Source organism: Heteronotia binoei, unplaced genomic scaffold, assembly GCF_032191835.1.
Source record: "Heteronotia binoei isolate CCM8104 ecotype False Entrance Well unplaced genomic scaffold, APGP_CSIRO_Hbin_v1 ptg000447l, whole genome shotgun sequence".
NCBI classification, from domain to species: Eukaryota; Metazoa; Chordata; class Lepidosauria; order Squamata; family Gekkonidae; genus Heteronotia; species Heteronotia binoei.
The window spans coordinates 73,995-100,529 of record NW_026800033.1 but is presented as its reverse complement, the minus strand read 5'-3'; the positions used below and the strand labels follow the sequence as shown (position 1 = coordinate 100,529).

The 26,535-nt window shown below is 46.2% G+C and overlaps 1 protein-coding gene across 1 annotated transcript; it reads left to right on the top strand.

Moving 5' to 3' along the window:
* The first annotated feature begins 160 nt into the window (after positions 1 to 160).
* Positions 161 to 26,535, top strand: LOC132590640 (H-2 class II histocompatibility antigen, E-S beta chain-like). Its single transcript, XM_060263607.1, has 6 exons — positions 161 to 297; positions 8,428 to 8,706; positions 22,610 to 22,891; positions 23,687 to 23,800; positions 24,950 to 24,973; positions 25,682 to 26,535. The coding sequence occupies exons 1-6, from the start codon at positions 204 to 206 to the stop codon at positions 25,693 to 25,695; spliced, it is 807 nt and encodes a 268-aa protein (XP_060119590.1). The 5' UTR covers positions 161 to 203; the 3' UTR covers positions 25,696 to 26,535.

The following is a 26,535-nucleotide window of genomic DNA, read 5'->3' as shown; positions in this document are numbered from 1 at the left end:
CTATCTTCCCAAACAGGACTAGCTGTGGCTGCTTCTGCCCGGAGACTGATGACGCTGCCCCAGAGGGAATGCTCATTGGCGCTCCTTTGTAGCTGGGCCGCACCCCCTCCCCAGGACTGAGGGGCAAAAGGTCCCCCCCTCCCCTGCAGGGGACAGACGAAGTTTGCAACCAAAGCTGCCAGTGGGGTTTCCGTGGGGCAGCCATGGGGCACGGCCTGATCCTGCTGGGGATGCTGCTGGTGGCGCTGGGGCCACCCCTGGGGGCCCTCGGATCAGAGAGGAGACTCCGCACGCCCCGTAAGCAGCAAAGCGCTCTTTTTTTGGGGGGGGGAGAATGTGGGGGGCTTGGAGAGACTGCTGGGGCCCTCCCTGGTCCATGGAGGGGGAGGGAAAATGAAGCCCCCCCATAAGTGGAGCAGGGGGGCGTGGAGAGATGAGCCCCTCCCCCTCACCATGGGGGAGGACCCTCTTTCTGGCCCCGGGGAGGGGCTGCAGAGGCCTCCCTCTTGCCCTGGTGGGGACTGGACTCACTTCATCCCCCCCACACCCCTTTCTCCCCAGAGGGGACCCAAACTGGCCTTTCCTTGCTCTCCTCCCTGCTCTCCTCCCTCTGAAAGAGACCCTCAGTCCGACACAGGCGAATCCTGTCTGCTCAGCGGGGCTCTCCGGGGTCCCAGGCGGGGGTCTTTCCCGTCACCCCCCTCCGGATCTTTGGAGCTGGAGATAGTCGGAACCCGGGACCTTCTGCCTGCCAAGCAGATCATGATGAATTTTCTTTTAATGCCCTGCTTGTTTCTGCCTTCGCCTTCCCTTCCTCTCCCCACGACAGGCACCTTCTGAGGGAGGGGGGGGGGCTGAGAGAGTCCTGAGAGAACTGGGACTGGGCCAAGGGCACCCAGCAGGCTGCCTGTGGAGGAGGAGGAGGAGATCAAACCCGGTTCTCCAAATCAGAGTGAGCAGCTCTTAACCTTGACACCCCACGCTGGCTCTGTCCCACTGGCCACAGCCCATCCCCTGGAACTCCCTGCCACTGGAGCCCAGGGGGAAAGAAGCCGCCAGCCCCGAACAGCCCCTGGCAGGCACTCCCCGGGCAGCCCTAAGGGCTGGTCAGGAGAAGGTTATGGACCCCCCGCCCCCTCCCCCCTCTGTTCCAGTCTCTCCTCTGCCCCGAAGGCTCCCGGGGTAATCTTGGGCAAATTGCTCTCTCTCTCTCTCTCTCTCTCTCGGCCTGGCCTACCCCTCAGGGGTGTTGTTGCGATAAAACAGAAGAGGGAGGAGGAGGGAAGCCGCCTGGAGTCACCCCGGGGGTGGAAAGTGGGGTGCAGGGGGTTGTTTGTTGCCCCCTTTAGCAAAACTGAGAAAGATCCCCTCCCCGCCCCCCCCGGCTGCCTCTTCAGGATTGTTTTAAATCATCATAATCAGAAGAGAGGATTCGAGCTCCCCCCCCAGTTGTCCAAAGCAGGGGGGGGGGTTGGGAGGGGTTCATGACTGCAGGAGGGACTGCCTAGAATGGGGGCAGGAGAGGGAAAGGGGGCTCTGAAATGGACCCCCTCAGCATACAGGCACAAAGACACTTATTTCCCTCTCTGCCTTCTCTTGATCCTCTCAATTAAAAACCATCTTCCCCTTGGAGAAGAGAGCCCCGTGGCGCAGAGTGGTAAAACTGCAGTACTGCAGTCCTAAGCTCTGCTCACGACCTGAGTTCGATTCCCCACGGAAGCTGGGTTTTCAGGTAGCTGGATCGAGGTTGACTCAGCCTTCCATCCTTCCGAGGTCGATGAAATGAGGACCCAGCTTGCTGCGGGGGGGGATGTAGATGACTGGGGAAGGCAATGGCAAACCACCCCGTATAAAGTCTGCTGTGAAAACGTTGTGAAAGCAACGTCACCCCAGAGTCGGAAACGAGTGGTGCTTGCACAGGGGACCTTTCCTTTTCCTTTTTCCCCTTGGAGAGCAGTTGCTGATGCTTCTGCCCGGAGACAGATGACGCTATCTCAGATTGAATTCTCATTAGTGCTCCTCTGTGGCTCGACCCCGCCCACTTCCCCGGGACTTCAGAGGCAAAAGTCCTCCTGCCCCTCCCCTGAACAGACAAAGTCCTCTCCCCCCACTTTCTCCAAGGCTTGAATATCCGTCTTGAGGGGTGGAGAGCAGAACTGTACCCAGAATTCCAGGCGGGGCCGCATCACAGAATTGGGCATTAGGACAGCAGCTGATTTGCTTTCAGTCCCCCTCTGAATAAGGCCCCCAGCATAGCATTCGCCTTCTGTGTTGCCCTCTCACACTGCGTGCACCTCTCCAGGGAGTTCTTTGCCACGACTCCAAGATCTTGCTGCTGGCCAGAGCCCCACAATTCAGATGTCAGTAACGTGGCATTGTGGAGTGCAAGTGTCAAGCGTCCCTGAATGCTCAGGCAGAAGATGATTTCAAAGAAGGCCTCTTAAGCACACCTGCACCTCCAGTCACTGACACTGAGAAGCACACAGTCCCCAATTGCTCCTATGTTGACTTGTCATATTATTGCAGGAAAGAACAGCCCTGTCTGTGTTGGCCCCTTTCAGGGCCAGATCTGGCGGGGGGGGGCGGGGGGGGCAGAGGGGTTGCTTGCCCTGGGTGCCGATGGAGGGGGGGCTGCCAAATTGGGTATGGAGTCCATTGTTTCTATGGGACAGTAAGTCAGAATGGCCCATAAGGGGGCGTCATTTGTTAATTCCCCCCTCCCCCTCAAAAAACTTGGAGATCCAATCCTGGCCCCTTTTTATGCTCTCCTCCCGGACCCCACCCCTCTCTGGGCTAGTTTCCCCCCAAAACCTTGACAGCCACCCAGTCATAGGGACAGAGGGGATTGTGGGAAATGTAGGCTTTCAGTAATAACTCCTAGGAAGGCTCCTCTGGCGCCTGTAGGCCTCATTAGGCCCAGGATCATGACAGTTGGTATCCGTTCAAATGCAGGACATCATTTGTTGTGATCCAAGAGGAGCCAAGAGGAATATGCAGATCCAGGAGGATCCACTGCGAGATCCCACCCCTGCTCTGTGTCCAGGAGGTGATCTGCAAAAAAGGGACAGGTCTTGCATTTCCTGGTTCCCCAGCAGTGCAGAAACAGCACAAGAATTCCTGCCTCCTCCTGATGTTGACATGGACTCCTGTTAGAATTCACTGTGATAGTCCATGAATGTCCCTGGAATCAGGCCTCGGTTTGGGCAGCAGCTCACAGGAGCAGAGCTCTGGGACCTCTAAATTTTATTGTGCTTTTTCTTTCTTCCCCCACCAAATCCTTGCTTCTGGGCTCCAAAGCCCCTGGGATAATTTTGCTGAACTCTAAGATATGACAAGTTTTCTAATATTTTTCCCCACAAAAAATGGGGAAATAACAAAAAAAGAAAGCAGAGAGATGGAAATCTTCCTCATGCCACTGTGGCCACATAGGTAGGAGAAAGTAATGTAAAAAGCATGATGGGAGTAAAGTGTTATTATGACAGTTCTATTTTAAGAAGCATTTTAAGGTAGATGCTGAGGTGATGTCCAGCCAGGGAGGCAGTGGGGCCCTTGGATGACCATGGGGTAAAAGGATTACTGAAGGAGGATAGGGAAACGGCTGAGAAGCTGAATGCATTTTTTGCCTCCGTCTTCACTGTGGAAGATGAGAAGTGTTTGCCCGCTCCAGAACCGCTAATTTTGGAAGGGGTGTTTAAAGACCTAAGTCAGATTGAGGTGATAAGAGAGGAGGTCCTACAACTGCACTTTTCCCAGTTTTTAAGGTGCGGTGACCAGAATTGCACACAGTACTGCAAATGAGACCGCCCAATCGATTTATACAGAGGCATTATGATACTGGCTGATTTGTTTTCAGTTCCCTTCCTAATAATTCCCAGCATGGCGTTGGCACTTTTTATTGCAATCGCACACTGTCTTGACATTTTCAGTGAGTTATCTGCCACCACTCCAAGATCTCTCTCTTGGTCAGTCTCTGCCAGTTCACACCCCATCAACTTGTATTTGTAGCTGGCATTCTTGGCCCCAATGTGCATTACTTTGCACTTGGCCACATTGAACCTCATCTGCTGTGTTGACGCCCACTCACCCAGCCTCAACAGATCCCTTTGGAGTTCCTCACAATCATCTCTGGTTCTCACCACCCTGAACAATTTAGTGTCATCTGCAAACTTGGCCACTTCACTGCTTACTCCCAACTGCAAATCATTAATGAACAAGTTAAAGAGCATGGGACCCAGTACCGAGCCCTGTGGCACACCACTGCTTACCGTCCTCCACTGCGAAGACTGCCCCTGGTCGGTTCAGAGACCATCTGTTCCATAGCACAGTCATTGAGAGCATCTAAAAACTCAGTCTCTTTCTCTCGACCAGAACACATATTGACCCAATCAATCTGCGGGTAGTTAAAATCACCTATGACGACACAGTTTTTACGTCTAACCACTATCTTTAAGCCTTCCATCATATTATAGTCGTCCTCTATCTTTTGATTTGCTGGGCGATAACAAACTCCCATAGTTAAATTGCCTTTTGGGCCCTCTATTTCAACCCAAAGCATTTCTAGCAGGGAGTCTAATTCTCTGGCCTCAGTCTTACTGGACTGTATACCCTCTCTGACATACAGAGCCACCCCACCTCCAACCCTTCCCTCCCTATCCTTCCGATATAACTTATATCCAAGAATCACTGTGTCCCACTGATTCTCCTCATTCCACCAAGTTTCTGAAATTCCCACAATGTCTACGTTTTCTCCCAACACTAAACATTCCAACTCACCAATTTTATTTTGAAGACTTCTAGCATTTGTGTACAAACATCTATAATTTCCCAGGCAAGCTAGGCCCTTGAGACTCTGGCAGGCAGTCCATATTGTTTGTCGCCTTCACAGTGGATAACTCTGGTCCGTTACCCGGTAGAAAAATAGCAGCTAACCCTTCATCTCTTTGAGATGAGTGCTCTCGAACCGGAGACATTTCATCTCTTGTCGGCTTTCCCCCAAGATTCAGTTTAAATACTGCTCTGCCCCCTTTTTGACTTTAAACGCCAGCAGCCTGGTTCCATCCGGGGACAAGTGGAGACCGTCTCTTTTGTACAGCTCCCACTTGTTCCAGAAAGCATCCCAGTGCCTAACAAACTTAAACCCTTCCTCCTTACACCATCCTCTCATCCACACATTGAGACTTCTAATTTGTGCCTGTCTCTCCAGCCCTGCATGGAACAGGTAGCACTTCTGAGAAGGCTACCTTGGAGGTCCTGGCCTTAAGTCTCCCGCCTAGCAGCCTAAATTTTTCCTCCAGGACCTCACGACTGCATTTCCCCACATCATTGGTGCCAACATGCACCACGACCACCGGCTCCTCCCCAGCACTGTCTATCAGCCTATCTACTACACGCGTAATGTCCGCTACCTTCGCACCAGGCAGGCAAGTCTCCATACGGTCAATACGCGGTTTTGCCACCCAGCTGTCTACTTGCCTAAGGATCAAATTACCAACTCCCAAGACCCCCCCCCCTCTCCCTGCCCAGGGATGGTTCCTTGGCGCGAAAGAATTCCCACTCAGCAACTGAAGAGGAGGTCCCTTCTGAGGGCGCCTTCCCCTTATCCTCAGCACGGTGCCCTGTTCCCTCTCGACCCACATGCTCCCTGGCAGCAACAGGGCTGCCACGTTCAGAGCGGGCTCATCTAACATGTCCCGAGAGTCTTCTCCGAGTGCCTAAGTGACTCTCTCTGCTTCCCCAGGGCAGTCACCTCAGCCTCAAGAGTACGAACTCGTTCCCTGAGGACCAGAAGCTCCTTGCATCGAGCACACCCCCAAGACTTCTGTCCTGTGGGCAGATAGTCATACATGTGACACTCAGTGCAAAACACTGGAAAGGCCCCACCCCCCTGCTGGCATTCCACCTTCATGATAGCTTTTTAAAAAATATACAGTCCCCTTTAAACTCTGTTTGTTTATGTGGCTCTCCTTCTGGAGGATCTACTTACCTTATTGGGAACACAAGGAATCTGGGATCCTGGTCCTTACACAGCCCCCAGGCTACAAGCCACAGGCCAAGAGCCCTTTAGCTCTTGGTCTTCGGCTCATGCCTCTGGCAAGGCACAGCTTAATAATGCAAAGAGGGTGGGGAGCACAGCCACTCCTAATCAATCAGCAACAATCACCTTCACCTTCAGCCCTTCACCCAAACTCAGAAGTTTTCAGCAACTCCCCCAGCTGCTAAGCCACAAACCTCACGCTTGTAGCACTTCTCTGCTCTAGTCCAGAGCTTTTGTTCATTAATGATTTGGAGTTGGTAGTAAGCAGTGAAGTGGCCAAGTCTGCAGATGACACTAAATTGTTCAGGGTGGTGAGAACCAGAGAGGATTATGAGGAACTCCAAAGGGATCTGTTGAGGCTGGGCGAGCGGGCGTCAACGTGGCAGATGAGGTTCAATGTGGCCAAGTGCAAAGTAATGCACATTGGGGCCAAAAATCCCAGCTACAAATACAATGATGGGGTGTGAACTGGCAGAGACTGACCAAGAGAGAGATCTTGGGGTCGTGGTAGATAACTCACTGAAAATGTCAAGACAGTGTGTGGTTGCAATAAAAAAGGTGAATGCCATGCTGGGTATTATTAGGAAGGGAATTGAAAACAAATCAGCCAGTATCATAATGCCCCTGTATAAATCGATGGTGCGGTCTCATTTGGAATTCTGTGTACAATTTTGGTCACCACACTTCAAAAAGGATATTATATCACTGGAGAAAGTCCAGAAAAGGACAACTAGAATGATTAAAGGTTTGGAACACTTTCCCTATGGAGAAAGGTTAAAACACTTGGTGCTCTTTAGCTTGGAGAAATGTCAACTGCGGGGTGACATGATAGAAGTTTACATGCATGGGATGGAGAAAGTAGAGAAAGAAGTACTTTTCTCCCTTTCTCTTAATACAAGAACTCGTGGGCATTCAATGAAATTGCTAAGCAGTTGTGTTAGAATGGATAAAAGGAAGTACTTCTTCACCCAAAGGGTGATTAACATGTGGCATTCACTGGCACAGGAGGTGGTGGCGGCTGCAAGCATAGCCAGCTTCAAGAGGGGATTGAATAAAAATATGGTGCAAAGGTCCATCAGTGGCTATTAGACACAGCATATTGTTGGAACTGTCTTGGGCAGTGATGCTCTGTATTCTTGGTGCTTGGGGGTGGGTGGGGGACAAAGTGAACATAAGAGAAGCCATGTTGGATCAGGCCAATGGCCCATCCATTCAACACTCCGTGTCACACAGTGGCCAACATTTATACACACACACACTGTGGCTAATAGCCACTGATGGACCTCTGCTCCATATTATTACCTAACCCCCTGTTTAAGCTGGCTGTGCTTGTAGCTGCTACCACCTCCTGTGGCAGTGAATTCCACGTGTTAATCACCCTTTGGGTGAACAAGTACTTCCTTTTATCCATTCTAACCCGACTGCTCAGCAATTTCCTTGAATGCCCAGAAGTTCTTGTATTGTGAGAAAGGGAGAAAAGGACTTCTTTCTCTACTTTCTCCATCCCATGCATAATTTTGTCAACCTCTATCATGTCACCCCACAGTCGATATTTCTACAAGGTAAAGAATCCAAAGCGTTTTAATCTTCTTCATAGGGAAAGTGGAAAGGCTTCTAGCTGCACTTGTGAAACTCCTTTTTTTTGACCACTGTGTGTTGGACTGCATGGACCATTGGCCTGATCGTACATGGCTTCTCTTAGTTTCTTATGTAATTTAGTACACTTCCTGGTGATGTGGGGGTGGGGGTGTGGCAGATGCAAAGGAGTTGTGCAAAGGAGATGTGATCGTGAGCTTTGGCACCTCTTTTTCTATTGAGTGACCCCCTACGTGGGAAGAACTAGAAAAAGCAGAGAGGTGGTTCTTCTGGCAGACCACCCTGGCACCAAGACTGCATTGTAGAACCTTGTCTCGGAGTCTTTGGACTGAGGCCTGGACGCCACCAGAAGAGACTGTAATCCCCCCCTCTTGTCCAGGTCCACGGACTGCCCCCCCAGCCCCCACGAGAGTCTCTGTTCTGTGGCCCGCAGGTGGTGCAGTCTGCAGCCAGGGGTGTGCAGAGAGCCGCGATGGCGAGCGTGGTGGGGGCTGTGGCACAGGGGGTGGGGGGGGGTTTCTGGCTGTCCTTTGGGGGGCAGGCGGGGGGGGGGCGGGGGCACCAGAAGGGAGCTGATGGGAACTGCCCCCCTTCCCTGTGGCTCCGCGCTGCGGGGAAAGGGCTGTTTTTCTTTCCTTCCACTGGTGCCTCGCCTGCCTTGGGGGGTTGATGGAGAGACCTCGCTCAGGAGCTTGGGGGGGGGGGGGAGGTGGTCTCCGGAGCAGCCGGCGGGGGGGGGCAGGGGGGGTGGGGGCGCCGCTGCTCACCAGGCCCTGCTCCCCCCCCCGTCTCCGCAGCCCCCCATTTCCTGCACCAGGGGAAGGCCGAGTGCCGCTTCGCCAACGGGAGCGCAGGGGAGGTGCGCTACCTGTACAGGCTCATCTACGGGCGGCAGGAGTACTTGCGCTTCGACAGCCGCCGCGGCTGGTACGAGGCGGTCACCGAGCTGGGCGAGCCCACAGCCCGATGTTGGAACAGCCAGAAGGACGCGATGGAGTACAAAAGGGCCTCGGTGGACTTCTTCTGCCGCCACAACTACGAGGGGTTCGCGAAAGAGCTCGTCATCAACAGGACAGGTGAGCTCGAGGGGGGGGGGGGGAGGGAGGGGCGGGGCTCCGGAGGGAGGGAGAAGGCGGGGCGCCCTGTCCCCCCCTGTCCCCCCTCCTCTGCTTCCTTTGAGGGCTCCCCCCAGAGGGAGTCTGGGGGGGGGAGAGAAGGAGGAGGCGGCAGGAAGCCCCCCCTTGGGGGCAGGAGGAGCTGGAGGGGGGCACTCTCGGGCAGAGCCCCCTCTTGCCACCCAAGGCCGGGAGGTGGGCGGGAAAGCTTCGTGGGGGGGGGATGGAGAAGAGGCCCCAGACCTCTGCAGGAGCCTCCAGACTGATCCTGGACCCCCCCCCCAATCTGGGCCATGTGGGTCTCAAGGGTGGGGGGCAGGAGAGAGTCCCCCAGGCTGGGGGGTCCCAACTAAGGCCCCAGAGGACCAAGGGGTTGTGTCCCTCCTTGCGGGTCTCCTCCAGCAGCATCTCTGTCACTCTCTGCTCGGCGGTTAGAAATCGTTTCACGTCTTTCAAATTGATTTCTTTAAAAAAGAAAATCTCTCTCTGAGGCTTTTTTTTCCAATTTAAAGTTTTAGTTGTTTTTTTTTTTTGTTAAACAACAAACAAACATCCATCTTTTCACACATTAGAATAGTGCAAACAATTGTAGCCATTTCTTCTTTACAAACATAAAAGAAATATAGGCTGAGCTTTAAAAGGGAGCAGAAGTGGGGGCATGGTGTGGGCACTGCAGGAGATGGAGGCCTCCTAGAGTGCTCTGCTTCCTCCGCCCCCTTCAGCCAAATGAAGAAGCAGCCTGAGCTCTGCAATGCCCGCCTCTGGCAGGGGAAGGCAGGAGGCGAGCAAGGCGGGGCCACCTTTGAAGGCCTCTGAATACATCCCGGGTCTTGCTGCCGGAGCTCCTGAGGGTCTTGCAAGGGAGGAGAGCAGAAGGAAGCAGCCACATGGCAACAGAACAAGCCCCCCAATCGCAGGAGGAGATTTTTACCTCCCTGCTTAATAAAATGGAGCAGAAGCTGGTGGGCAACATGTCAGCTCTTATTTGCCACGTTCACAGCAGCTGACTGGATTAAAAACATCAATACAAACTGTTACACAAAAAGGGGACTCAGCATATGAAATAAGCACAAGCTCACAAAATGGCTTCCAGGCTCTTAAGTCGGGAAATGAAGGCTTGCAGTCCAGACTCTTAGCCTTGGAAGCCTCTTCACGAAAAACTCACCTTAAATTCTGGGGCTTCTATGCATCTTTGGCCCCAATCTGAGAACTCTCTACATTTCTTTGTTTAAAACAATTTTTTATACTGTAAAGTATTGTAATATCATATTATCATTTACTATTAGAAATTAGAAATTACTTTAAACCCACCCCCAGGAGAGGAGGTATCCCTCGGAGGAAGTTTCAGGTTGGCAGCCTCCAGTCAGCCGAAGTTAAATCTGCCTTCCAGGCAAAACTCCAGTCAAGAATTGAGGACCTCAGTTGCCCCACAGACCCTTCTCCAGAAGCACTCTGGGAACACCTAAAAACTACCGTCCTGCAGATCTCTGAAGAAGTCCTCGGGTTCTCCACAAGGAAGAACAAGGACTGGTTTGATGAGAACAATCAAGAGATCCAAGAATTACTGGCAAAAAAGAGATCTGCCTACCAAGCACATCTTGCTCAGCCCTCCTGTCCTGGGAAAAAAGCAACCTTTCGCGCTGCATGTAGCAACTTCCAGCGCAAGCTTCGAGACATTCAGAACGAGTGGTGGACCAAGCTTGCAGAGAGAACCCAGCTGTGTGCAGACACTGGTGATTTAAGAGGGTTCTACGAAGCCCTGAAGGCAGTATATGGTCCATCATATCAGGCTCAGAGTCCCTTGCATAGTGCAGACGGCCAAGTGCTCCTCACAGACAAGGCATCCATACTGAACCGGTGGTCGGAGTATTTTCAGGTTCTCTTCAGTGCCAACCGCGTTGTTCAAGATTCAGCAATCCACCTCACCCCACTTCAACCGGTGAAAACAGAGTTGGATGAGATCCCCACCCTAGAAGAGACTGTTAAAGCCATCAAGCAACTGAAAAGTGGCAAGGCAGCAGGAGTTGATGGAATTCCACCAGAGATCTGGAAGCATGGGGGCACAGTACTACATAGCTCACTTCACAAAGTACTTGTCACCTGCTGGGAACAAGGCAAATTACCACAGGACTTTCGCGATGCAATCATCATCACCCTATACAAGAACAAAGGGGAAAAGTCAGACTGCTCCAACTACCGGGGGATAACCCTGCTCTCCATCGCAGGCAAAATCCTTGCCAGAATACTCCTGAACAGACTGGTGCCCACCATTGCAGAAGAACTCCTCCCAGAGAGCCAGTGCGGCTTCAGAGCTAACAGGAGCACCACCGACATGGTATTTGTTCTCAGGCAGCTCCAAGAGAAATGCAGGGAACAGAACAAGGGTCTGTATGTGACTTTTGTCGACCTTACCAAAGCTTTCGATACCGTTAGCAGGAAAGGCCTGTGGCAAATCTTGGAACGTTTAGGATGTCCCCCAAGGTTCCTCAGCATGATCATCCAGCTACAAGAAGACCAGCGAGGCCAAGTCAGACACTGCAACGACCTCTCGGAGTCCTTCCCAATAGGCACAGGTGTAAAGCAAGGCTGCGTTCTTGCGCCAACTCTCTTTACGATCTTCTTTAGCATGATGCTTCAAAGAGCCGCAGTAGATCTAGATGAGGACGATGGTGTCTACATCCGCTATCGCACCGATGGCAGCCTGTTCAACCTGAGGCGACTAAAGGCACACTCCAAGACAATGGAAAAACTCATCCGAGAGCTACTGTTTGCTGATGATGCTGCACTCATCTCCCACTCGGTATCAGCTCTGCAGCATATGACGTCCTGCTTTGCAGAGGCTGCCAAGCTATTCGGCCTAGAAGTTAGTCTGAAGAAGACAGAAGTTCTCCACCAGCCTGCACCCCAGGAAGATTATCACCCTCCCTGCATCACTGTGGGTGAATCAGTTCTGAAGACAGTCCAGCAGTTCAGCTACCTGGGGTGCATCATCTCCTCAGATGCCAAGATCGACAAGGAGATTGACAACAGGCTGGCAAAGGCAAACCGTGCATTTGGCCGACTGCACAAAAGAGTGTGGAGCAACAAGCATCTGAAAAAAGGCACAAAGATCAATGTTTACAAAGCGGTTGTGATGACAACCCTCATCTATGGCTCCGAATCGTGGGTTTTATACCGTCATCACCTGCGACTCCTTGAGCGCTTTCATCAGCGCTGCCTTCGCACCATCCTCAACATCCACTGGAGTGACTCTGTGACCAACACTGAAGTCCTCAAGCGGGCAGAGGTTACCAGCATCGAGGCACTGCTGTTGAAGACGCAGCTGCGCTGGGCAGGGCATATTTCTAGGATGGAAAACCACCGCCTTCCCAAGATTGCCCTGTATGGCGAACTCTCCACCGGCCATCGAAATAGAGGGGCACCAAAGAAGAGGTACAAGGACTCCTTGAAGAAATCCCTTAGCACCTGTCACATCAACCATCACCAGTGGTCTGACCTAGCCTCAGATCGCAAAGCATGGAGGCACACCATCCACCAGGCTGTCTCTTCCTTTGAGAACGCACGCATAGCTGGTCTTGAGGACAAAAGGAGATTGAGGAAGAATCGCACTGCTACAGCACCAACCCCAAATCAGACTTTTCCCTGCAGCTACTGTGGCCGGACCTGCCTGTCCCGCATTGGTCTTGTCAGCCACCAGCGAGCCTGCAGCAAATGTGGACTATTGCACCCTTCTTAAATCTTCGTTCGCGAAGCCAAGCCGAGAGATTAGAAATTAATACACATACATTACATTTTCTCCACCCCTCCCCCCTTTATGTGACTCCCCTCAGTGCCAACCCCCTTTACAAGCCATTCCCTATTACTATTTTATTTAACTTGTTAAAAGGAAATAAACTCTGTTTATTAAAGAATCTTTCTTCATGAAGAAAAAAAATTAAAAAAACCCATATTTGTAATCCAGCTTCATAGTAGTCATTTTTAGTCATGCACAAAGAAACAAAACAGATATAATCCAATACTCTCATTTTTTTTACTATAATCCATATAAAGTTTCTTTAGAGATAAACCATCGTCAAAGATCGCCAAATGTCCTTTAACGTTCCATTGTTTTTCAATATACTTTTGAAACTTTCCCCACTCGTTTTTACACTTCTCTAAATCTTGTTCTTTTAAGATCCTTGTAAATTTGTCCATTTCACTCCAATGCATAACTTTCAAAGTCCATTCCCACATTTCTGGTAATTTGTCTTGTTTTCACCCTTACACATATAATGTCCATGCAGCTGAAAGCATATACCAAATTATCATTCTATCTTGTTTTTGAAATATCTCCATTTGTAATCCCAACAAAAAAATGTCTGGCGCCTTCTTAATATTATCTCCCAAAACTTTTGAAATCTCTTCCTGAATCATTTGCCAAAATTGTTTCACCTTTTTACAAGTCCACCACATATCGTAGAAAGATCTATCTTCTTTTTTACATTTCCAGCATCTATCCGATACCTGATTGTTCATTTTTGCCAATTTTTTAGGTGTCATGTACCACCTATATAACATTTTAACGCAATTTTCTTTAATGTTATAACATGTAGATATTTTCAAAGAGTTCTTCCATAAGTGTTCCCATGACTCCATCTGTATTTCTTTATTTATATTTATTGCCCATTTTATCATTTGTGATTTAACTACTTCATCTTCCATAGATCATTTCAATAATACTGTATATGTCTTTGAAAACAACTTTTCATTTTCCCCAAGCAGTAGTCTCTCCAGTTCTGTTTGTTCTGGTCTTATTCCATAGTTCTTAATGTCCTGTTCAAGCAAACTCTTTATTTGTTGCAATTGAAACCAATTCTATTTATAATGTATTTCTTCTGCCGATTTTAATTCTACCTTTCCTCCTTGAATTTTTTAAAGTTGTTTATATGATAGCCACTTCTCTTCTTTGATATCTGAATACAGTTTTATTACTTCTGTTGCCACAGTGGTTTCCTCTCTTCCCCATATCTTTTATATTTCAACCAAGCATTTAACAGATTACTTCTGATCCAGTGATGTGAGAAGAAGCCGTCAACCTTATTTTCCCTATAGTACATGTAAGCATACCATCCAAAAACATTTCCATGATCTTCTAATGCTAGTCACTTTCTGTTTAATAATGTCATCCATTCCTTAATCCACACCAGGCAGACTGCATGATGATACAGTTTTAAATTAGGCAGTTGAAATTCGCCCCTTTCTTTTGCATCTGTCAGAATTTTCATTTCAATTCATGTTTTTTCCCCAGTCGATACAAATTCTGAAAGTTTCCTTTGCCATTTATTAAATTGTTTATTGTCTTTCACTATTGGAATTGTTTGAAACAGGAACATCACTCTCGGTAAGACATTCATCTTAATTGCAGAAATTCTTCCCAACATAGACAGATTCAGTTCGTTCCATTTTATCATTTCTCCATCGATCTTACGCCACAGTTTCCCATAATTATTTTTATATAAATCAATATGTTTTATTAGTATTTCCACCCCTAAGTATTTTACTTTGGAGGTAACTTCACACTCTGTTAACCTCTGTAGATCTTCCTGTTTACCCTTTGACATATTTTTCCACATAATTTTCAATTTTTCTTTGTCTATATAAAAACCTGCCAATTCTCCATATTCTTGTATTTTACAAAGCAACAATGGAGTTACAGGAGTGGGATTTTCATTTATAAACATCACATCATCTGCAAATGCTCTGTACTTATAAGAAAAACCTTTCACTTTCAGTCCCTCTATCTCTTTGTCTTCTTGGAGCTGCATTAACAAAACAGAACTCTCTACATTTCTAACATGGTGGCTCACTCAGGAGTTGGAGAAATCTTGGAAAAAGTCGACTGTGGGGGGGGGGGGGCGGGGCGTCACTTGATAATGGCGGACGCATACTTTTGAGCGGGCTCCCACTTTCCCAGCATTAATTCAAACTGCCATAGATCGGACCGAGAGAGATGAATAAAAACAAACACAGGAAATCAGCAGTTAAAAAGAACCCCAGAAACTTACGACCAACAACAGTTGAAGAATTCTTTTGGCCTGAGGAGCAGGGGAAATCTCAACCCCCCTCTACACAAGAGCAGTTAAAAATGGCGCCAACCATTAACGAAGGAAACGACGGATATAAAGAGCAAACAATGCAAGACTCCAATACCCTTACAAAACAAGATCTTAAGGAGCTTAAGGAGGACCTGCGTTTGTACATAAAAGAAGCAGTCGATGACGTCCTGCAACCAGTTAAACTGGATATGGATCAGTTGAAATCTGCAATGCATGAAACAAATCAAATGGCAGAGCATGCAACGGAAATCAGCCAAGCAGCAGCATCCCAAGTACAAGCACTTCAAAGGTCAGAAAAAAATCTTGCAGACAGACTTTTAATTGTGGGGAACAGATGGAGATCGTGTAACCTTAAACTAAGAGGGGTGGAGGAGGACGTGGATCATAAAGGAGATTTAGCAAGCTATGTGTCTGTGTGGCTTGGAAAGGCGATTGGTGCGGAAGACAGGGTAGCTCCAGCCATTGTCAGAGCCTATAGACTGGGGGCCTTAGCTAGAGCGAAAAGGAATAGGCCTCGGGATATTTTGGTGCAATTCTTATACCCACGAGCAAGAGATAAGATCTTAAAAGAGGCCAGGAGAACCGGAAGTCTTTTACATGAGGGAAGGAAGATACAGGTCTTACTGGATCTCCCCCCAGAAGCAATTCAGAAACGTAAAACTCTTAACTTCTTTGCTAATAAGCTTTTTACATCCAATGTGAGATTCAGATGGAGTGCGTCTTCAGATATATACGTCTTTCGCAATGACTCTCTCATGGAGGCTTCAGATGTCGCTTCAGGAAGAAAGCTATTGAAAGACCTGGGGATTGTACTCACGCCAGAAGAAGAAGGGAAGATACCCAAAAACGTCCCAGAGGATAAGTGAGAAGTGAAACACTGACAACTTTCTTTTAATAACAATGAGACTGTACTTAATGTGATGTCTGCAACATGGCTATATATTTTGTTTAAAGTATTTTATGTTACCACCTACAGACTTTAGATATGACTTTCAATAATATTGGACTTTGAAAAAAAAAAGAAACTACTACTGATGATGATACTTCTGCAGCTGGAACACTAATGAAATGAACAGAGTGTATAGGATGGGAAGATACATAAGAAGAAGCTTTCCTTCTCATGTTTTTATTTTTATTTTATTTTTATTATTATTATTTTACTTATAGGGTGACATACTACAACTCATAGAAGCAACTGTTAAAGATATGATGATGTTAAAAATGAAGATATCTTATAGTATAAATATCTGGCTAGTTTAAGTGCCTGATGTGTGTGGATGTATATATGTATGTGTAGGTGTATGAATGTGTGTGGGTGTATATATATATATATATATACATATATATATATATATATATATATATATATATAGGTGTGTGTGTATACATATATGGTGTGGGTGTGTGTATAAACCAGTAATGAATTAATTGGATAACTACAAAATTAAACTAAAAAAGAAATGAATTGATATAAATTAATGATAAAAGGTTTTATCCCCCTCCCCATTTCTCCCCCCCATATGAACATATGAAGCTGCCTAGTGCAATGAGAGGGCTGGGTGGTGTGAATATTTATAGAAATAGATCCATATAAAGACGCATAAAACTCATAAGGATAACTGGTACAGATATTATAGGGAGTTATTGGACATTATAATTATCTGACTAAAGTGTTTCAGATATATTCAAACTAGAAATGAATTAAGTAGGTAATTAAATACTTTGTGCTAAATTGGAATGAATTATCACAAATTAATGATGAATTATGTTTATTCTCTCCCCTAACTCTTTCTGTTTCATATTTTCATTTTTACTTTATTTGGCCTATGGACTTGATCTTTGATATTTTTGATACCTATTTATTTATTTATTTGTTTGTTTGTTTTATCTCTTATTGCTTTCCATCAATCCCTTTCTATGGAAAGATACGTAATTGATTAGTTAATTGAATTTCGATGGGAAGGTTGGTGTTTATATCATTAAGAATAAAAACATGCATGGAAATCTAAGTAAAGGCAGAATGTATAGAAAGGAAAATATAGGTATGATAGATTATTGTTATTCAAGTATTACAGTTGCTAAATATAATTATAGATGTAGGTGGGAACGAAAGTTTAAATATGCATATAAGGTTTAAAGGACATTAAATGTAATGTAAATGTGTAGGTTTTATTAAAATGTTTTATAGGGTCTTATATAGTATTGGTATATTTAAAAGGTTATTGGAAAATTTATGAAAGTTTTACAAAATTCTTAAAATTCTTAGAAGGTTGACATAGGCAGTAATAATACTTCTGTAAGAGCAAGGGAAGGTAGAGGACTTAACAAAGCAACTGGTTTATTTGTTTTTTATATACATAACAAAATTAAATTGCTTGAAATAAGCCCCCCTGTAGGGTAGGTTAGGTTAGGTGAGATATTCTTTTCAGACAAGGAAGTTTTTTACTAGCTTCCTTTCTCTCCCCTTTATATAGGGAAGGAATTCTGAGAAGTATCCCTATTTAGGGGAACCACGTTTGAAGTTTTCGTGTTAGGTTATAATACAGTTGAGTACTCTTAAGCCACATTAAAGATGGCACACATGTACAAACTTCTTAGTTGGAACTGTAGAGGTCTTAATAACATTGTAAAACGCAAAAGGCTTCTTAACTCTATGCAAAAGGAAAAGGCAAACATTGTATGTCTTCAGGAGACACATCTAAAAAATGCTAATGAAAAACTGTTATCCTCCAATTGGTTTACTCAAAGTTATTTGGCTGCAGGGACTTCAAAATCCAGAGGTGTAGCAATTCTGTTCTCAAAATCAGTACCTTTTCATTGCCAAAAAATAAAGTCTGATCCTAAGGGTCATTATATTTTTGTCAGAGGGGAAATAGAGGGTCAGCCACTTACAGTAGCATCCCTATATGCCCCAAACGTAAACCAGAAAAAATTCATAAAGGCCACTCTTAATCTCCTAGCAGAATTTCAAATTGGTGAAACCATTATTGGGGCAGATCTAAATTATATAATAGACCCTACAATGGACAAAACACATAAAACAGGAAAAAAGCAACAAAAAGCACTGAATTATCAAATATGATTGAGTCATTTAATTTGGTAGACATATGGCGTTTATTGAACCCGGAAGTTAAACAATACACTTACTATTCTAGTTTACATAAAATTCATACCAGAATTGACTATCTTCTTATAACTAAAAGGCTAGCCAATCAGATACAAGAGGCAGACACTGGCCCCCGCATAATCTCAGACCATTCGTGGGTAACATGTACACTTTCCACTCAAAATGATGACACGCAAGGATATCATTGGAAATTGAATAAATTGTTATTGCAAGATGAAGGGATATGTGAAAAAATAACAGCTTCAATACAGGAATACTTTAAATTTAATTCAACCAACGATGTATCGCAGGAGACATTATGGGACGCATTCAAAGCTGTTATAAGAGGGCAGTTAATAGCAATCGCATCCACCTATAAAAAAGAGAGACAAGCACTACTATCTGAAATAACCAGTAATATCAGGCAGTTGGAACTACAATATGCTAAAAAAGGAGGTAAAAAATTGTTAAGAAAGCTAGAGCAGGAGCGTAGAAAACTAGAACTATTAGAGACTTCTCAAATACAAAATTTTTTAATGATACTCAATCAGAAATATTTTACTAAAACACCAAGGTTCATTAGGTTACTTAGGCAGAGGACCATCCAAAAAAAAGGTATCTCATCTTATTTATAATATGCGTAATCCTCAAGGACAACTTGTTAATAAATCTAAAGAGATAATTCAGATTTTTTATAATTATTACCAACAGCTGTATAAATCAGAGGAACCGGATCGAGCCAACATTAAAGAATACCTTAATGCTATAAACTACAATGTCAAAATAACACCTGAACATCTTTCATTTCTAGAGCAAGAAATAACACAATTTGAGCTGGATGAAACTTTAAAGCACATCAAAAATAATAAGGCACCAGGTAGAGATGGTATACCCGTTGAATTCTATAAGAAATTCAAATCTGTGTTATTAGCTCCCTTAGTACAAACTTGTAATTCAGTAATGGTTAATGGAACTATACCTACTACATGGACAGAAGCTAGAATCACAGTGATACCCAAACTAGGAAAGGATAAACAATACCCTGCTTCCTATAGACCCATTTCTGTCTTAAATAATGACTTTAAAATATTCTCAGCTGTAATGGCTAACAGATTAAATAAAATAATTGCATACTACATTCATAGTGACCAATCAGGTTTTATTCCCACTAGAACTCTTACAGACAATTTCCGTAAAACTTTAGATTTAATCTTTGTAGGAAAGCAAAAAAAAGTGGAATCAGTTCTGTTGGCCATCGATGCGGAAAAGGCCTTTGACAAAGTGGAGGTCCCATATCTACTTACTCTATTACAACATATGGGCTTTGGACCAAAATTCATGACCTCTATTGAATCCCTGTATGCTAAACCAAAAGCACAAATCTATATTAATAACTATAGATCGGAGGATTTTAATCTACATAGAGGCACAAGACAGGGTTGCCCCTTACCCCCCATCTTATTTGCCCTCTCAATAGAACCATTAGCTTTTGCTATAAGAAACGATAAATTAATCAGTGGTATTCAAGTAGGAGAAGAGGAACATAAATTAAGTCTTTTTGCGGACGATGCAATTTTCTATTTAACTAAACCCTTTCAGTCAATTAGCTCATTACTCCATCAAATCAAAAAGTTCAGTGTGGTATCCGGATTTACTATAAATTATACAAAATCTGAATTGTACCCTATAGTTCTGTTGCCAACCTCCAGACGGAAATTAACAAACGCTTTTCCTTTTAAATGGGTACAAAAGTCTTTTAGACACTTGGGAATTCAGATACCATTGAATTTACAAGACCTTTATTCTGTAAATTATAAGCCTCTTGATAGCTCTATAAAATCAAACATGGAACAATGGGGTAAACTTAATCTAACCTTGCTGGAAAAAATAGATATGATTAAAACCTTTGTACTTCCTAGATATTTATTCCTATTCTATAACTTACCATGTTATATCCCTTCTAAAGAATTCAAGGATAAACAAAACCTTATTTCTAAATGTTTATGGTCACATAAAAAACCTAGATTTCAATTTAAGTTAATGACTAGACCAACAAAACAGGGTGGGTTAGGCTTGCCTAATTTAGAGGCTTACTATTTGGCCGCTAACTTAAAAAATATATTATGGTATGCAATGAAGGACTGTGATAAAGCTTGGGTGAATATTGAAGCATCCTATTTATTAGGGGACCAACTGTGGGAAGCCATCTGGAATACTCCAAATGATAGGCACTTCATTTCCAAGGACAATCCTTATTTAACCCTAACATTAAAGATATGGGACAAATACAAAAAAACTCTAATACCATCTATTTCACCGATGGCAAGCTTCCTAGGACAGTCCTGGTTTAAACCAGGTCGGGGTACATATGATTTTAAAATCTGGAGGGAGGCTGGTATACATCAGTTTCAAGACATTATTAAAAACAAACGGATGTTGACTAAAACGCAACTAGAAACCCAATATAACATAAATATACCATGGTTTCAATACCAGCAACTTCATTATGTCCTACACAATCCTAGGATCATAGATATAATAGATAGACCGTTAACACCATATGAAAACCTGTTAAAAAGAAGTCCCAAACAGGCTAGAACTTTAACTTCAACTATTTATAATCTTCTTAATTTTAAAAGTTGGTCCGAAATTACTAGTCAACAAAAGGCTTGGGAAAAGGATTGTGGTATACCATTTACTTTAGAACAATGGCAGACTATATGGGAATCCCCTCTCTATAATACTTACTCTTTAAAATTAAAACTTCAGAATTATAAACTCTTCTCAAGGTGGTATCTGACGCCTAAGAAGCTATTTCTGTCACACATAAAACCCAACCCTGAATGCTGGAAACACTGTAGGCAGGAAGGGTCCTTTTTACATTGCTGGTGGCTGTGCCCGGAAATTAATAATTTTTGGAAGGAGATTAAAAAAACAGTAGACAATATTGTTGAGGGTAATATTCCTTTTACCCCAGAGTCAATCCTTCTGAACTACTGGCCAAATTTAAAACTTTCTTCAGTAAAGAAGGAGTTGGCAGCTTTATTACTCATGGCGGCCAAGCTTTTGATAGCGCAACATTGGAAGAGTGATGTGTCTCCTAATAAACAACAATGGATGTCCAAAGTATGGGAAATAGCAGCATTAGATAAACTAGCTATACAGATAAGGGTGAATGATTTACCACAGAAAGACAACAATTTTATTGAAAAATGGTTCCCGTTTTTAAATTATATTAGCTTGGATGATGAATTTGAAAAATGCATTCCAAAAAAATACATAACCTTCTCATACTACTAAATTTCTTCTTAATTTGGAAAAAAAGATAGGATACATTGTGAAATAATATACTTGAAACATGGATGGTAAATGCTTAGATATGTATTAACAGAAGACTGTAAGAGTACTCTTTATGTTGTTTTAGTATTTATCTGTGTTATTGTTTATTATGTTTAATGTCTATGAATATTTTGTTTAGAAAAATTAATAAAAATTTAAGTGTGAAAGAGTCGACTGTGGGGTGACATGAGAGAGGGTTACAAGATTATGCATGGGATGGAGAAAGTAGAGAAAGAAGCACTTTTCTCCCTTTCTCACAATACAAGAACTCCTGGGCATTCAATGAAATTGCTGAGCAGTCGGGTTAGAACAGATAAAAGGAAGTCCTTCTTCACCCAAAGGGTGATTAACATGTGGAATTCACTACCAGAGGAGGTGGTGGCGGCTACAAGCATAGCCAGCTTTAAGAGGGGATTGGATAAAAATATGGAGCAGAGGTCCATCAGTGGCTATTACACACAGTGTGTGTATGTATATATATGTCTGTGTGTATACACACACACACATATATTGGCCACTGTGTGACACAGAGTGTTGGACTGGATGGGCCACTGGCCTGATCCAACATGGCTTCTCTTATGTTAAAATTGGAGGTGGGGCTCCTTTAATAACAGCTGCCTATAGACTGGGCTCTGCCCACAATAATAAAAGATCTGGTCCAAGGGACATTCTGGCTGTGATACCCGACTCTCCCATGAGAAAACCAGTCCCTGGTGCTGCCAGATCCCAGGTTCTTTGTTATTTAAAGGCTCTGCTATAGCTGTTAGTTGATTTTTGATTTCTCCTCTAATTGATTGGTGGGGGAAATAATAAATAGGAAGACCTCCTTCTTGGGAGCTTCCCAACGGCCAGAGGTGACCATCCAGCAGGAGCCAAAGGAGGATTTAGGGATCCCCTTGAGAGTTTTCCAAGGTATTTCCAGAGATCTCTTCAGCAGGAGCAGCAAGTCCAAGGTCTCCGCTGTCGAAAAGCATTTCCGGAGAGTTCAGACTGACCCAGCAGGTGCTTTTGTGGGAGTCTTCAGGTGGATTCTTATCCCAGGCTGGGTGGGGGTCTGATCCTGCAAACCACCTCCTAGTGTTTTGGGAAGCAAGAAGGAACTGTAGGAAGCTGAGAGAGGTGCATTTGTGTGTCTCTTTGTGCAGGGACCGGAAGATGAGTTAGTGGATCCTTGACTATTGTGGTGGTGGGAGAGGTCAAGAGATTGTGTCTTTAGAAATACATCAACAGCAGACATGATAAAGTCCTCCTCTTCTCCTCTGTTTGTGTTCTTCTGGTTCTCCTCCGTCTCTGCAATTGTCCCCTCTTTCCCCCTCACTTCCAGCTGAGCCCCTGGTGAGGATCTCGCCCACCAAGGGAGACCCCCTGGCCCACCACACTCTCCTGATCTGCACCGCGGCAGGATATTATCCCCCTGGGATTGACATCAAGTGGCTGAAGAACGGGCAGGAGCAGACACAGGGGGTGGGATACGATGATGAGATCCAGAACGCAGACTGGACCTTCCAGTACCAGGTGATGCTGGAGACGGTGCCTCAGCGGGGAGACGTCTACGCCTGCCAGGTGGAGCACAAAAGTGTGAAGGAACCCATCTCCGTGCAGTGGGGTAAGAGAATCAAGGGCTCCCCTCTTCTCCCCTCTCCCTTGAAGGGAGTTCCAAGGACTTGTGTCAAGCGACTCCCCCACTTCTCAAGGACTCCCCTCTTCCACAGCACCTGAAAAGAAAATAGCATTGGGAAAAGTGCAGAATAGGGCAAGCAAAATGATTAAGGGGATGAAACACCTTCCCCATGAGGAAAGGTTAAAGAGGTCAGGGCTCTTTAGCTTGCAGAAATGTTGACTGAGGAGTGACATGACAAAGGTTGAGAATATTATTAAGGAGACAGAGAAGGCAGAGAAAGGTCCTTCCCCCCTTTCTCACACTACAAGAACTAGTGGAGTCCCAATGAAATTAATGAGATTTGGAACAGATCAAAGGAAGTACTTCTTCAACCAAAGAGTCATTAACCCACGGAATTCAGTGTTACAGGAAGTGGGGGGGGGGGGGCTACAAGCACAGACAGCTTCAAGAGGGGACTGGATAAACATATGGAGCAGAGGTCCACCAGTGGCTATTAGGGGGAAGCGCAGGGACCCCATTGCGGTGTCAGGGTGCCCACCAAGAACCCTCCTATTGGCTGCTGAATGTTTTCAGAAAGTGGGGTGGGGTTGAAGCTTCAAGGGGATGTTGTCTCCGTGGCAGCTCCCCCCTCCCAGGCTGGGTTTGATTCCTTCTCACTGTTTCCCCCTGTGAGTGTTTTTAAAAAGGGGCCTGATTCTCCCTGTGAAATCTGAGGGCTGAAAGGCCGAATCTGGCCCTGATCCGCCTTCTCACAGGGGGTCCCTCCTTCTCTTCCCACAGAGCCACAGACGTCGGACTCTGCCAAGAGCAAGGTGTGGACGGGGGCCGTGGGGGCCGTTCTGGGGCTGGCCTTTGTGGCCGTGGGGCTTTATCTGTACCTGAAGAGCAGGAAAGGTGAGGGGCTGGAGGGGAGGGTGGGGAGTGGGCCACTATTTCCCACTTCTGCTCTGGGATCTGCCCAGCATTGGCCTGAGTTGAGAGGGAGAAATGAGGGGACCCAAAGGAAAAACCTTAGAGAATGAGCAGTTAACGTGTGGAATTCTCTGCTACTGGACATAGCGATGTCTTGTGAGCACAGATGGCTTTTGAACAGAGGGTGAGACCACCAGCCACAGTGACTCAAAAGAACCTCCATCTCCAGAGGCAGCAGACTTCTGATTTCCAATGCCGACAGTCAGGGTCTCTCTCCCCAGTCTGGTGGTCCTCTGAAGCCCCTGGGTGGCCCCTGTGTGAGGCAGGAGGCTGGACTAGAGGGACCCTCACAGGTGTGATCCAGCAAGGCTCTCCTGATGTTCATAGGAAGGCCTCGGCCTCTCTGCCCCTTTCCTTCCTTCCTTCCTTCCTTCCTTCCTTCCTTCCTTCCTTCCTTCCTTCCTTCCTTCCTTCCTTCCTTCCTTCCTTCCTTCCTTCCTTCCTTCTTTCTTTCGACTTTCTTTCTTTCGACTTTCTTTCTTTCTGACTTTTATCCTCCCCTCTCCGCAAGTGGACTCAGGGCAGCTAACAATCAGTTCAAACATCTACAATTACAATTTTAAAATGATAAAATAGAGTTTAAAACACATGTTATGGTGCTGTTTGCCCTCCAGAGCAATTGGTTGGCCATTGTGTGAAACAGGAGGATGCTGGACTATGGATTCTCAGTGGTCTGATCCAGCAGGGCTCTTCTGATGTTCTCAGGGGAAGGCCTCGGCCTCTGTGCCCTGCTGTTGGCCATCCAGAGGAACTGATTGGCCACTGTGTGAGGCAGGAGGTTGTACTAGATAGACCGTTAGTAGCCTGACCCTGCAGGGCCTTCTCCCTGCTGGCTCCCACCCTGTGGAGGCTCCCTGGCTGGAGATTTGTAGAAGGCACAGTCAGGCCTGCTTCTTTGCCAGGCTCGGGAGGGGAGGCAAACAGCCGGCATCTGGAGGGCAGCAGATTTGAGTGATGTGATCTGGATCTTGAATGCATCATGTTTTAATTCCTGCTGTGAGCCATTTTGGCCCCACAGGAAAGGTGGGGTATAAATATGACAAATAAATAAAGCAGATCTTTCTCTTGCAGCGACTCCCCTGCCGCCCCCCACAGGTAAGAGTCTCTCTGCTCCTTTTCAGCCCCTCCCTTTACTCCCCTCGGAGACTGTGGGCAGAGGACAAAAGCCAGAAAACCCCCTGCAGTAGGAAGAGTAGCAGACCAAACCCAGATTACAGAAGCCACAAGACACACAAACACTCCGCCCCCCCCCCCCTGCTGGTTTTTGTGCCTGTGGATTTCTTCTCCTTTCCCCTTAACAGCTGTCCAAAGTAGCCCAGTAAAGATGGAAAGAGCCGGACTATGTCAGTGGCCATGACAGGAGTGGAGAGTCCAGAACCCCTTCCTCCAAGAGGAATCTGCTCCGTGTCCGTGATTTGTGGTGACCCGGAAGGGTGGGACTGCTGTGATCCAGGGGGGGTGTGTGCAAAATGTGGCTCTTTCACAAATATTGTGTGGCTCCCAAAGCCCCCACCCCCCTATTGGCCATCGTGCAGAAGAAATGTTTCTCTTTCAATCACTTTCCCAAGCCAAGCCAGCCAGTGCCTTTGAGAACGCATTTGAAGTTAAAGTTGCTTTCTTTCCACCCAGACCTCTGCTGTGTCTTCTATGTGGCTCTTACATTAAGCAGATTTGGCCCCCCCTGCTGTGGTGTCTGTGTTGTGGGCAGGGTTTGTGGGGCTCGGGTGAGGTCAGAAGATCCTGCCTCCCTCTCTGGGGATTGACTTTTGGCTTCTGATGGTTCTCCTCCCTCTTTCCTGGCAGGGCTCCTCGGTTAACCCTTCCTGCCCCAGGATCCTGCTGGCTGGAAAAACCTTTCCTACAACCAAGGCCCTCTTTCCTTTCCGCGGAGGAAGCAAAATGCATGGAGAAGAGGACTTCTTCCACCCAGCACTGTTCCCCCAAGCTGGCTTGTTCCGTGTTTCTCTGTTACCACGTGTGGGCAGGGAATCCTCCTGCTAGGGAGTGTGTGTGTGAGACTGTCCCCTCCTTCCTTCCCAGACAGGGGTGCCAACTCCACCCTCGGATATTCCTGGGTCTTTGGGGGTGGATCCTGGGGTGAGTGGAGTTTGGGGAGGAGGGCAGAGCCACTTCAGCAGGACTGAATGACATCAAGGTGACCCTCTAAAACAGCCATTTCCTGCAGGGGGGGCTGGTTTCTGTACTGTGGATATCAGTGGTCATTCCAAGGGATCTCCAGGCACCACCTGGAGGTTGGCAACCCTCTGTAAACAGCTGCAGAAATGGGGTGGCCTTCTTCCCACCAGCTGGAAGGCAGGGCTGTGGGGCTGCTGTGGGGCCTTCTCTTTGGGCAAAGGGCTCTTTGTCTTCAGCCTTCATGCGGATTTCTCAACCATCTCACCTGAAGCAGGGTCTGCATATGTGGCTCAATTCCTCTTTTCCTTTCTTTGGGCCAGGCTGCCGCTCAGATTCCTGCCCTCCTCTCTCGGGAGTCGCTAAGGGCTCCAAATCCAGCCAGGTCATTCCTAAAGAGGGGCTGAGAGCGGGTGTGCAAAATGGATCAGTGCTTTGTCAATCTGTAGTTTCCAGATTTCCTCTTGCTCCTTAACCTGGGCTCACTTTTATTGGAAGGACCGTCTAATAAACATTAGAACAAA